Raw genomic sequence first — 12,467 nt, 5'->3', positions numbered from 1 at the left:
CAGCCGGGCCCCTCTGGTCCTCTGCCGCAGTGAGGCTTTCCAGGGACTTTCTGAATCGGAAAATAAACGCTCTTTCCCTTAAGTTGTCCCAACAACCCCAAGCATAACGCATCCAAGGAAGGACCCGCGTTCGGGACCCCTCTGCCGTGTTGCCTCAGGGCTTGCTGAGCCCCTGTTGGCTCCAGATCAGATTTGCCCATTAGCTCTGTGGAGTGCGAGTTGTGTGCATGTGTGCAGGAGCGCAGTTGTCTCCCTCCCTCCCGCCTGTGCACGGGACGGGGCCCCAGCTCCTCGCTGAGCGGCTGTTCTGTCGTCTCTTTCAATTCCAGTGTTCCCTCCATCAATCTGACCAGCTGCAAGTACGAGAGCGGTAAGTCTGAGATGCTGCAGGGTGTCCCTTTGGATCAGCCCACCGACGGCAAGCTCTTTGGGTGCCCACTCAGCCAGGGAGGAGCGCTGGTACCGAATTTCCACTGCACAGCCGCTTTTGGTTTATGTATTTATTGGTTGCAAGCGACTTGGGCCCCTGTGAAACATACGGAGTTTTTCATGCTTTGGACCCAGGTGCCCCTGGTTTAAAGAGATACGAAATGTGCAACAGCAGTGCAAGCCCTCACCTCCCCATACGTCTGCATTTGCCATACATCTGCTAAAACTGGTGAGGGTCTAGTTAGGGGCAGTTACAATGCAAGACTGGTACCTGTGCTTGGGGAAATGACGTGAGAGCTCTCAACTGTTTAACGTAAAGCCAGTGATGGAACAGGCAGGATCGGTACCCGGAACCTCTCCATTTGCCATGCATCTCCAGTGACGTGCTCCAGGGAGCTGGTCCCCTCTCCTGCCTTGCTCGTCTTTGCTGCCACAAGCCATGTCTTAAAAGAACAGACTCCTAGCTTTTGATGGATATTATTAGCCAATTTGCTAATGACTATTCTAGCAGGGCAACCACATTTGCATTGTTGAAGGTCACAGCCTGGTCAGCTGTGCGAGGATACAGTTTTTATACAGAGGGACAGGTGCTGTGTGTTTCACCTAGGGCCGTGCTCAGGCAGTTTGGTGACGGGAGGTGGATGGGGACCCGCAGCAGGAGGTGGTGTAGCAGCGCGGGCACCACAGGAACCAGAACCGTTTCGCAACAGTTCCTAGCGTGCGCTGACTTTCATCATCTCCCCGGCCCTATGAGCGGCCAAATTCAAAACTGACACTAACACGAACCATCCCAGCAGCAACCTTCTGCTCCAGAGCTTGTGTGTTCTGCTGCCAGATAGCTTTTGATTTTGAAGATGAAACTCGTATCTTCAGAAGACTTGTTTCTGCCTGTGTCGTGTCAGACCCATGGCGGATTCAAGCCTGCTGTAGTTCAGGAGGTGCTCTGGGACCCCAAGGCATGCAGACTTAGGGGGCTGATAGCTCCCAGTACACCTGCAGCTAGAGGCTGGGGTGAGTTTAGCCAGGCAAAGCTTGTGTTTCTGACACCTCCTGAAGGGTCCTACCAATACCTTGCATCTCCGAGAGTGGAATTGCAGCCTGGAGAGGTTTGTTCCACGCTCCGTCCCTGGTTACTTTGGGGATTTAACAGTCCCTGGTACTTATATCCCCTGCCTGGCCCCTTGTCATCTGCTTGCTTTGGTACAGTGCGGCGGGCAGCACAGTGCTGCGGGCTGAAAGAAGCGGGAGAAAACGAGGAGTGGACAGTGTATTGGACGGACTACTCGGTCTCTCTGGAGCGCGTCATGGAAATGAAGCGGTTTCAGGTAAATACCCCCATGTAAAGGCTGCCAAGCAGGAAGAGCTCAGGAGGGAGGGTGAGACAGGGGCTGTTAATGGAACAACGTGTTGCAGAATGAAACAGAAGTGTCCAAACTAGCACCCGTGCCCCCTTCTCTGCATCGGTTCCAGAGGGCGCAGGTTCACAAGCCTTTACTTCTGTTGTGTCTCTGGTACGATGCCATCAGCAACGCTTTGGCAGTTAGTAGTGTGAATTGGAAAGCCGCCAACCCCTTTAATGTAGCATGAAATAAATGGTTCTTGATGACAAGCGGCTCCCTTCCTGAAGCTGTGATATTTAGGGAGGGAGAGCTTCAGGGCTGAGATGGAACAAGCAGATAAATCACACTGGTGAAGTTCAGATAAAGCAGTTGTGGCATAATCTTGTCCCTCAGCAGAGGTTCAAGGCAACCACAGGCCCAGCTTCCTGTTCTGCGTGCCAGTTTCTCTGCATGTGGGCTTTCCTCGGGTCCCGAGGAGGATCCCTGCTGTTCCTTTGTTGATTCTGGTTTTTGTCTGCACCTCTTTCAGAAAATCAACCATTTTCCAGGCATGATAGAGATCTGCCGTAAGGACTTGTTGGCTCGCAACCTTAACCGCATGCTCAGGCTCTTCCCCAAGGAGTACAATATATTTCCCCGCACTTGGTGCCTGCCAGCTGAGTGAGTGATACACATTAATGCAGCTGAGAACAGGGGTATGAAATTAGGAAGTGGGAGCCTGTATGCTTGACAGCCAGAGCTGGGATGGGGGGGGGCTCTCTGAGGTCTTGGTCTGGGCCTTCGTAACCTTCCCGGGAACTGAACGGGGTGTTGAGACACTTTTCTAGTTTTACACATCTTTAATTCCTATTAGACTGAATTAGCCCGTGGAATGGCATCCTCTGCGATGTCTGCCTTGCTGCTGGGCAGACTGTGTGCCAAAGGGCTAAATCTTGGGAGAGGGACCCACCCGGAAAGCCAAAGGGCAGTGGGCAAGTGGGAAGTGTAAATCTGTGTTTCGGTGGAAGGTCTCTCTGCAGCTCTGGGTGAGCAGGAGAGGCAACTGCAGGGCAGCATCGCAGGATAGTGGGAGCGTGCAGGTCACTATGTTAATACTTACACAGTTAGATGTAAACCATCACTGAATTACTCAAGCTTTGGGGCAGACGGCCTGGCTTCTCTGATCATATACAGGCAAGCAATGATAGAAACGTAGCTGAAAGAGACCAAAGAGCACTCGAAGTTTGGGTGGTTGTAGGGAGACAAGATACCCATTCTTAGACAGATTTTATTCTTACCATTTCCTGAAGACCTCGAAGTAGGGCTCCCATCACCTGTTCTGTAGCTGAGCTCTCCTCATGGTTAAAATGATTTTCTTAATATTTGACCTAAAGCATCTTTGCTGAAATATCACCACTTAGTACTTCTCCTGTTTGCACTGGCCTTGGAGAACAGTGGTTTGCTGCGTTTTGCTAGTAGTGTGTCATGTACAGGAAGGCTGTTGCCACATGTCCTCCCAGTCTTCCCATTTCTGGAGAAGACGGACTTAGTTCTCTTACCTTTCTTTCCAGGCTGCATTTCCCAGAATCGGATTGCTCTTGGCACTGGTTTTGGGGATTTGTCCTGTTTGCCTCTCTCTTTTCCTAAATGTGGTGCCCACTAGAGAGACAGTGCTTCTCCATCTACAGCAAAATAACTAATTGGCATATGGGCTTGACTCTTCAAAGCACCGTACTCCCACTGGAGCTGCTCTTGAAGATCAGCCATGTAACGTGATAGGCGCGCTCAGCTCGCGAGGCTCTGCACCCCGCTTAGAAAGCTCTGGCCGTGGCCTCCTGCCTGCTTGCTGATGAGCTGGCATAAAAGGAGATGTAAAGACTTGTGACCTCCTCCTCCTTTGTAGCCAGGTCTTGTTTATTTTCTCCTGCTCTCTCTGTGACAGCAGAGCCAAAATCTTACTGGCTGCTGTACGCACAGTGGTGACCACTTCCTATGAACCTCCCGGTAGAGGTGGAGATGTGTGCAAGTAAAAGGTGCAACCAGGAGAGCTTTGTCAGGTCACACAAGGACCAATTCGTAACTCATGTAGATCAGGGATATGGGTACTATTCCTCTGCTGCAGAAGTTTCGTCTGTACTGGCCCGCCGCACCATAGTTTGAATACCTAACTGGGTGAGTTATGGGAGAGTTCAGAGGCTGGTTTTTTGCAGCTTGTAACAGTCACCCCTTCCTTGCACAGCTATGGAGATTTCCAGGCCTACAGACGTGCGAGAAAAAACAGAACATTCATCTGCAAGCCAGACAGCAGCTGCCAAGGGAGAGGTATCTTCATAACACGTAATCCAGAGGAGATCAAACATGGAGAGCGTATGATCTGTCAGCAGTATATCTCTAAGGTAATGGGGACAGTCTCGAAATACAGGTGGAGGATTGCAACCTCCTAGCTCTTCCAGCATCCCGCATCCTCCTTATGTCCTTTGCCCTACGTCTTCCTGGATCTGCCAGGGGCACCAGGGTGGCTGCAGTGCAGCAGAGGCACGGCAAAAGCTTGCCTTTCTCCTCGCTGCTGAGCTGCCAAGGAGCGGCACAAGCAGTGCAGATAGAGCAGCCATCCTCAAGGAGTCAGCAGCACGCCTGGCAATGTTTCTTTATCTCATGCTTGCTCCTGCCTTTTTTCTCGCAGCCTTTCCTTATTGATGGCTTTAAATTTGACATGCGTATCTATGTGCTGGTCACATCTTGTGACCCACTGAGGATTTTTGTCCACAAGGAGGGTCTGGCCCGGTTTGCCACCATGAGGTACATCGATCCCAGCAGCAGAAACCTGGTAAAAAAGGGAAGTTTCCAAAAAACTCGCATAGTATCTGTAGGTGTTAGTCCCTAATTTGTCCTAGGGGCATTCCAGACCTTGAAAAGACAGGGACTGGAGGGTTTCATGGGACCCAGCTTTCTTCTTTCCTGTTCTCCCCTCCCTCTGTACCTCTTCCTCCTCCTCACAGGAGGTATTTCAGGAGTGTCTGAAGTAGATCTACTCCCAGGCCCCACATTTGGGCTGTTTACTGGCATTATCACAGAATCATGGAGTTGTGTTGCTTGGAAGGTCTGGAGTCCAACCTTCTGCTCAAAACTGGGTCAACAATAAATTCAGATCTGATTTCTTGGGGTTTCACCCAGTCAGGTGTTGAAAACCTGCAAGGACGGAGACCCCACGGCGTTTCTGGGCAACACTCCTACTGCTTCTTGCCTTTATGAGCGTTCTCAAGTCCACACCATTCCTTGTCTGCCTGTGCTTCAGGTGGAAAAGAGGGACCTGGGGATTATCTGGTGGTACTGGAACAGCCTGGGAGAGACAGGGAGGAGAACTGGGAAAGCAAGGTGCAGAGTATGGCCGTGCCCATCTCCAAGCAGGGGTGTGTAACCTGTAAAATCCCAGCAGAAGATGGACCGTAGTGTTGGGTTGCTGTGCTACGGTCACGGGCTGCCTGGAGATACCCCGGCCTTCTGGCTATCTGCCCGCTTGTCCCAGAGCTGCGTATGTACATGCCCTCCCTCACTCTGATACGTGCATGTCTTGGAGCGGTCGTCTGCTTTGGGTGAACAACGGAAGAGGAAGAATCTGCAGAAATTTGCTGCAGCTTCTGTCCTGAGGAGTCCCTTGTTTATCAGTGAGGCCACGGCTGGAATGGCATTTGTGGAGCTGACTCCTGTGCTCTCCCCCAGAGATAAGGACAGAGGTGCAGAGAGGGTAGAGCTCTGTGAGCTCTAACTTCTGGCTAGTGAGGGAATCATCAGCATGAATAACTCCTTGCTGCAAGTCACTGCCATAGAGACAGAAGTGGGCGAAGTTGGTGACTAGATTAGTGCTAATGGGGCTGTTTCTATTTATGCTCTGTGGTTAAGAGTAAATGAAAGTCTCTTGTGGTTCCTCTCTCAGGATGATATCTGCATGCATTTGACTAATTATGCCATCAACAAACGTAATGAAAACTTCGTCCAGGATGACACGATGGGCAGTAAAAGGTATTGTCTTGTCCAGGTACCGCAATGCCCTGTGCACATCCTGCAGGAAAGCTGCATTTGGGACGCTGGTTTACTTCCACCTTTCTTGGGGCAAACATGGTATCACAGGTCAGCTCTTGCCATCTCCCTTCCTCCACACAGGAAACTGTCCACCCTGAATGCCTGGATGACAGATAACAGCTACAACACAACAAAACTCTGGGAAGATATCGAAGATATTATTATAAAGACTCTTATTTCAGCTCACCCTGTTGTGAAGCACAATTACCAAAGTTGCTTTCCGAACCACACTACTGGCTGTGCCTGCTTTGAGATACTGGGTTTTGATATTTTGCTAGACAGAAAGTTGAAGCCGTGGCTGCTAGAGGTGAGGAAGGAGTCTCCTGCTGTGCTGAAGCAACTCTGGAAGCAGCAGATGGCCGAGAGCTGGCTTGTCTGGGGAAGGCTCCAGAACAAGGGGTGGTGGGATGAACAGAACTCGTTTGATTAAAAAGGGCCACCTTGTTCACAAAATTAAACAGGCTATGAAGACAAGTAGCCAAGCAACCTGCTGTAGGCTAAGCGGGATCTAAGAGCCTGTTCCCTGTACAATCCCTCTAACAGCAGGGAGTTTCCTGAACCTTAGGACTCCTTGACCTGTAACAGCATCCTGAATTTATGATAGCTGCCCCACACCTGTAGTCCTGCGGGGTGTGGGATCTGAATGACCTGCAGTGTGGATGGGCATTACACTGCAGAAGGACAGAACCAGCCACTGCATGCAGCCTCCTGCTTTCTGTCGCTGTTACAGGGAAGAACATCCATGGAAAGTGTGCAGTGGGGCAGACCGGGGCCAGCGAGCTGGCTGCTGGCAGCGCTTTCTGGGAGCTGGGAGTTGCCAGGTTAGATTAGCTGCTTGTTTTGGCAGGTGAACCACTCTCCCAGCTTCACCACAGACTCTCGCCTAGACTGTGAGGTGAAGGATGCTCTTCTCTGTGATACCATCAACCTGATAAACGTGCATGCCTGTAACAAAAGGAAGGTGCTGGAGGAAGACAAACAGCGGGCAAAGGAACGGCTCCTCCAGGCCCATCAGCCTCTCCGTGCATCCAGGTATTGCTCTTCCCCATAGTGCCGCAGGTCCCCAGTGAGAAAAGATGGGGCACAGCAGAGCAGGATAAAACTAAGGCTGGCTGTTTCCAAATTAAAGCTCCTAGAGGCCGTGGCACTATATGGCCTCTGAGAAGAGATCTCCCAAGCCATCTGCATCCTGCAAGGAAGAGCCAGGGCTCACCTCTGGGTGCTAGGAGATCTGAGACGCCTGGTGCTCTGGGCCCTGTGCAGAGTCATCCCCATCGAGCTCCGCCTGCTTGTCACGTCCTTCAGTGCTGACGGGCAGTGCCAGCATCCCTGGGCTTGCAGTGACGCTCGCAGGACGGACGGACCACAGACAGACTGCAGCACTGCTTCAGGGACCAAGAGCACCCCGGGGCACGGGGCCTTTCTCCAGAGCAGGGTTCCTTTCCCAGGGCTGAGGGTTTCCCCCCCCTTCTCTGCATGTCCTTTCATGAGGCCATATTAGATGAGCCTGCTGCCCGGGCTTTTCCTGCCATGCAGGGCAAGGCAGGAACTCCTTCCAGCTCCCATTTCAATTACGAGACCTGAGATAACTCCGTGCTGGAGACGCTGAGCGTGTTAGCCCTGTACTCTGCCTGCCCCTGCAGCCTCAGCTGCTCCAAGCTCCCCGCTAGTGAGGAAAGCTCCCAGCAGCATGCAGGGTGGCAGATATGCCTTGAACAGGCACATTTTAACTGAACTTCTCTTGTAACTGCGTTGGTTGGGTGAAAAGGCTGAGGGGCAAGGCGTGAGCCTGGGCGGCAGGGGAGAGGTCTGGAAACGCCTCACCAGCACTCTACACACAGAGGATGAAGTAGTGCGGGTTGCGTTGGTTCCCTGCAGTGCACCCATGTGAAACAGGCTCCCAAATGGGGAAAGACGGGGGAAAGTGCTAGCTAGGCCCTTGGCCCTCAGCCAGTACAGCACCTGGAGCCTCCTAACGCAGCTCCCTGCCTGTGCTTTCTCCTGTTTGCAGACGCGAGGAGTTAGAGAGCAACCAGGCTGCCTGGCTGTCTGAAGCAGAGAAGTACGAGAACTCGCACCTGGGTGGTTACCGGCGCATTTATCCGGCATGTGGAACAGACAAGTATGAGCCATTTTTCAATCAGAGTGGCTCCCTCTTCCAGGAAACGGTGTCATCCAAAGCACGAGAGGAGTGTGCCAGGTACGCTGCTCCTGCGGAAAACCCACTCCTCACAGGGGTGGCACAGAGACTGCTTGCTTCTGATCCCTTCTTGGGAGCAACTCTGCTGCTTAACAGATGTAAGTAAGCTGGTGAGAGCTGGAAGGGAAGGAGTCTGCATGTGCTATGTCACCATAGCAAAGCAACTTCCTTTCACATCTACCCTTGAGAGGCAAATGCTATATTCCATTGACTTTTGGACTCTGGAGGCACCACGTCGCAAGTGTCCTCCATCCTTCTGGCAGGCACAGCCTAATTCAAGGGCATTTCTTACAGCGGTGAGAGTCTCTTTTAAAAGCACTCCTGGCCCATTTCTTGGCACACTTCTGTTATGGTCTATTCACTACAGAACTTCTGACTGCAGTAAAATGGCCTCGGATTGAAGGCTTCAGAATAGCCTTTTGCTATTATGGCTCTTATTGAACCAGTGACTAAGACTACTGTTCTATGGCAGGCAGCAACTGGAGGAAATTCGCCTGAAAAAAGAACAGTTGGAAGCTGTTACCAGGAAGAAGAAAACGGAGAGGAAAGAAGACCTGCATGGAGAGTCAGCTGGGGACAAATCCCAGATCCATAATAAAACCACAGCTCCTACAACCCGCCTCACCTATAGAAGCAGCAGGATGTGGGATAGAAAGGTACCTTGCTCTTGTCAGTGGTTGTCCATGGGGCTCTCAAAGGCAATAATGTGGCTCTGGGAACAGTGCTGGGCCATGGGTGTCTCCCAAGGAACAGAACTACGAGGTTTGACTCCCCTTCATGAAGTCCGGAAAGTTGACAGCTTGTGCTGGGAGGTACTTGCAAGCACCAGTGTTGTCCCTTCCCTGTTGTGGCTCCCACCGGGATCTTCGTCCCACTCCAGCCCGAAGTCTGTAATTCTGCTTACGGCTCAGAGCAGTCTGTGGCTTTGTCTCTCTTGCGCATTACTACAGCTTCAACTTTGCTGTAATTCAGGTCTTTCTTTCCTAAGGTACAGCGCATGCAGTACGACTCTATGCAACCCCAGGATATTGTGGAAGATGAGGAGAAGAAAAGAAGAAATGCTCTTCTGCAGCGTGAGAACCTTATCCGAGGCCTGGGCATCATAGATCAGCTCTCCCAGCTGCTCCCCGCAACCGATAGACCAGCCGACACCCAGAGATCCTGCACCGTTATCTCCAAGAGCCAGGTAACTGAAGATTGCCCAGATCCATCCTGCAAGGCCGACATAGGAGACAGCCATTTGCGGGAGGATCGTGAGGAATGAATCACGGGCATTGAGCACCTCTGGTGTGGCTCAGTCAAATGAGATCCAACGTAGTGTCTGGGTCCGTGGGTTTTCATACAGATACTGACTTTGTCCCTTTCCAAACGGGCGTGCTGGGGGCGTGCCAATCGGCTGCATAGAGCCCCTGAGCACCCTTCCCCAGAAGATCCCTCTCCCCGGTATTCCAAAGAACAGACCACAACGATATTGCCTTTTGGACACTGCTCGTCCCCAGCACGCAGCTTAGTGTGAGCTGCTGCTTCAGGGTGGTAGTATGATTCTCCTAGCTGAATAAAATTAATTCCTTGGTAGGCTAGGAGCACTAACGTGCTAGGAGTGTGGTAAAGGAGTGCACACAGCAAAGAGGGACTGAAGGGAAGCGTAGGGGTGTCTAAAAAAAAGTAGGTGAATTCTGCACTGCAAACAATGCCTCTCCCTAAACATCTTGCCTTCTACATTACACCATTCCCCACACGGGGAAGGTGATGAGTTAGTGCATGTGCCTAAAACCCCGTAGGGCTCAGCCCTCGGTCTGGGGCTCCCCCTTCAGAGTCATCCTCGCTCTGCAAGAGCATGCTACGGTGTAAACCCTGAGCATTGCTGCTGCCGTGTCCCAGACTGTCTCGAGGTGCGCAGCTGAAGAAAGCTGGGCTTCGCAGAGGATTGCACCAGGGGAACCGGGGTTTGGACCTAGAGTTAAAGGAGATCTGTGTGGCTGTCTCAAACTGAGTCTTGGCTGCCACGCCAATTGCCAAACCAGGATACTGGTCTAAAACCAGACGAGGAGGAAGCCTGCAGTCTGTTGTCTGTGGGCTCCCTTAGGCTACAAGGGCTGTTCTGGAGCACTGACAGTGGCTGTCACCTGCTGTGTCGGGGAAGGGCTAGTTCTGGACCTGCAATTAATGAAAAACCTTGCAAAGGCCATTGCCTCTTCCAGTGGCACCATCTGTTTCCAGAAAGGCCTCCTACTCTTGGCTGGAAGGGTGACACACCTCAGAAGGATGCTGACAAACTCAAGGCACCAGAGTTGCAGGAATTATTCAGGACCTAGGAGTCTTCTAGTACCTTACAAGAAATTGGAAATAGTCCATTTAATTTAAGAAAAGAAGTCTAAGATAGGATTTGATCTGTAAGAACTGATGGTAGCTGCCTTTTCCTCTACCAGACAAAGCAGAACAGAACCTGAAACCCAAACTCTGCCTAAAATCTGGATAATTTTTTCAGCAGCAAAGGATTATCTGGGGGTGGGTCAGATCCTTCATCGCTGAGTCTTCCCAGTCCACTCTGGCATTTCTTTCCACAAACCCTGCTCCAGCTCAGCCCGGTGTTACGGGCAGAGGACGGGGGTCTCGGCACTGCTGCAGGCAGATCAGGCAGGCAGCTGCCGTGACCCCTTAGATGATTTGAATCTGGGACGGTGACTGTGGCATGCCTGGGGGAGAAAGTGCAGGATGACGCTTTAGCAAGCGCCTGTAGATGACTAGAGAAGACTTTTCCTTCCCGTCTCTTGCCAAGGCCTCCGGAGCTTAGCTGCAGCTGCTTTCTTTCCTTCCAGCCGCAGTTTCTCTGGGAGGCGCTTGGGGGCCAGGAGGCCCACCGCTTAATGACACTCATCCCCCTTTCGCTCCTGGGAGGTCCAGTCCGGCCTTCAGGACGGCGGTTCATACACAACCCCAGAGCCAACGCTAAGCTGCCGGCCAGCCTGGGCTTGGATCCTGCCACCGCAGGCACCCTCTCGGTTCGAGGCCTGAGCATCCCTTACTGTGAGCAGCACAAGGTGCGGCAGGGCCCCGGGGCGCAGGGCAGGGGCTGGTTGCGTGGCCAGGCAGCGGGGACGGCAGCGGTTACCCAGCCCTGCACCGAACCCAAGGGGCTGCAGGTGAGAGGCCAGCGGCTCCCTGGCACCAGAAACAAGGCTGAAGGCTGTGAGTACGCATTACCTTCCTTTGGCTACGAGTGTCTGCATCATGGAGGCTCAAGTCAGTGAGCCGGAGCCATGGGCAGACGGGTGGGAGCTGTGGATGTTCCTGGGCTTGTTCCTGGGGTGGGAAGAGCGGGTGGGCTGGATGGAGCTCAGAGTCCCTGGGGCGCTCGGACCCTGCGGAGGGGATGCTGCGCTCTTCTCTGGGAACTGGTGACTGCTGGAAGTCTCTGCCCGAGGCCAGTAGCATCCCATTTGCAGGGGCAAGGAAGAAAGTGGGTGGTTTCCCAGGACCAAGGGTTGATGTGCTGGGATGGGGGAGCGTGAGAAGCCCAGATGAACTTGATAGTAGGGTCAGAAGCACAGCAGATGGGACAGCTGAAGGGGCGTGTTAGCTGTGGGAAGTACAGAGAAGACGCTCGGTGATGCAGCATTGCCCCCAGCCCCTCCCCAGGCCTTGCTCCTGCCACGCTGCTCCCAGCTGCCCATGGCCCCTCCTGCCAGCCCTGCCAGGCCCTGCCCTCGGAGCTACACCCCTGCTCCCACCACCCACACCTTCACCCAGCCCTGCCCGCCCTCCCTGGCTCCCCTGCTATCGGCTCTGGCCATTTGCAGCCTTAGGAGCACGGAAGAGCATAGGCAGAGGTGGGTCTGCCAGGGCGTCGCAGGGCTGACCACCGTCATGGAGGGCAGCAGCGGGCTGCTGACCCACAGAGCTGCCGGTGTCTGCCTGCCCCCCATGCCTGCCCGTGCTCTTCCAGGTGAAGCTGGCAGGCTGTCCTTCCGCGCAGGCAGCTGTCACCCGGGGTCCCCAGCCAGCACGGGGAAGGCCACAGGCGATGGCACCTTCAGCCCTGCTGCAGTCCGGGAACTCCCCATCGCCTCCGCCGTCCACGTGCAGCACACACATGCCACGCACCATGCCAGTGCCTCGCACGCTCGCAGCGTGAAAAGCACAGGTAACGTGGCAGAGGGTACACCTGCGCTCGGCCTTCCTCCCTGTGGGTGCTCGCCGAAGAACCACGGCTGCTGGACGGGGAGTGCTGCCCCGGCCAGGCCCGGGGCCGGTTGTCGGTGTCCCCTGACCGGAGTCTGGGCCCCAGCACGGGTCCCGCTGCACACCCCGGGCAGCAGGGACGCCCTGCCGCAGGCAGCTTTACCTCTGCCAGGCCGCAGGCTGGCGCTTGCACCCCTGCCTGCACCCCCCTCGGCAGCAGCCGCGTCCCCGAGAGGCTGCCCCCCTCCCTCCCCCCC

At 53.7% G+C, this 12,467-nt stretch overlaps 2 protein-coding genes across 2 annotated transcripts in view; both read left to right on the top strand.

Annotated features, from left to right (window-relative positions):
* Window positions 1-12,298, top strand: part of TTLL6 (tubulin tyrosine ligase like 6) — a 16,380-nt gene extending 4,082 nt beyond the window's left edge. The window contains exons 2-14 of the mRNA XM_019472366.1: window positions 330-370; window positions 1,636-1,754; window positions 2,299-2,429; window positions 3,988-4,144; window positions 5,683-5,768; window positions 5,910-6,135; window positions 6,676-6,860; window positions 7,840-8,028; window positions 8,501-8,684; window positions 9,017-9,214; window positions 10,848-11,217; window positions 11,975-12,172; window positions 12,270-12,298. Coding sequence (XP_019327911.1) covers window positions 330-370; window positions 1,636-1,754; window positions 2,299-2,429; window positions 3,988-4,144; window positions 5,683-5,768; window positions 5,910-6,135; window positions 6,676-6,860; window positions 7,840-8,028; window positions 8,501-8,684; window positions 9,017-9,214; window positions 10,848-11,217; window positions 11,975-12,172; window positions 12,270-12,298 — 2,113 coding nt within the window. The remainder of the gene's footprint in view (window positions 1-329; window positions 371-1,635; window positions 1,755-2,298; window positions 2,430-3,987; window positions 4,145-5,682; window positions 5,769-5,909; window positions 6,136-6,675; window positions 6,861-7,839; window positions 8,029-8,500; window positions 8,685-9,016; window positions 9,215-10,847; window positions 11,218-11,974; window positions 12,173-12,269) is intronic.
* VPS33B (VPS33B, late endosome and lysosome associated) overlaps window positions 1-12,467 on the top strand; it is a 33,094-nt gene that overhangs the window by 4,382 nt on the left and 16,245 nt on the right. The window contains exon 2 of the mRNA XM_019472389.1: window positions 749-751. The gene's annotated coding sequence lies outside the window, so the exon portion shown is untranslated. The remainder of the gene's footprint in view (window positions 1-748; window positions 752-12,467) is intronic.

This window comes from Aptenodytes forsteri, unplaced genomic scaffold, assembly GCF_000699145.1.
Source record: "Aptenodytes forsteri isolate BGI_AS27 unplaced genomic scaffold, ASM69914v1 Scaffold83, whole genome shotgun sequence".
Taxonomy (NCBI): domain Eukaryota; kingdom Metazoa; phylum Chordata; class Aves; order Sphenisciformes; family Spheniscidae; genus Aptenodytes; species Aptenodytes forsteri.
The sequence above is the reverse complement of the archived record's forward strand: the minus strand, read 5'-3'. Positions and strand labels throughout refer to the sequence as shown.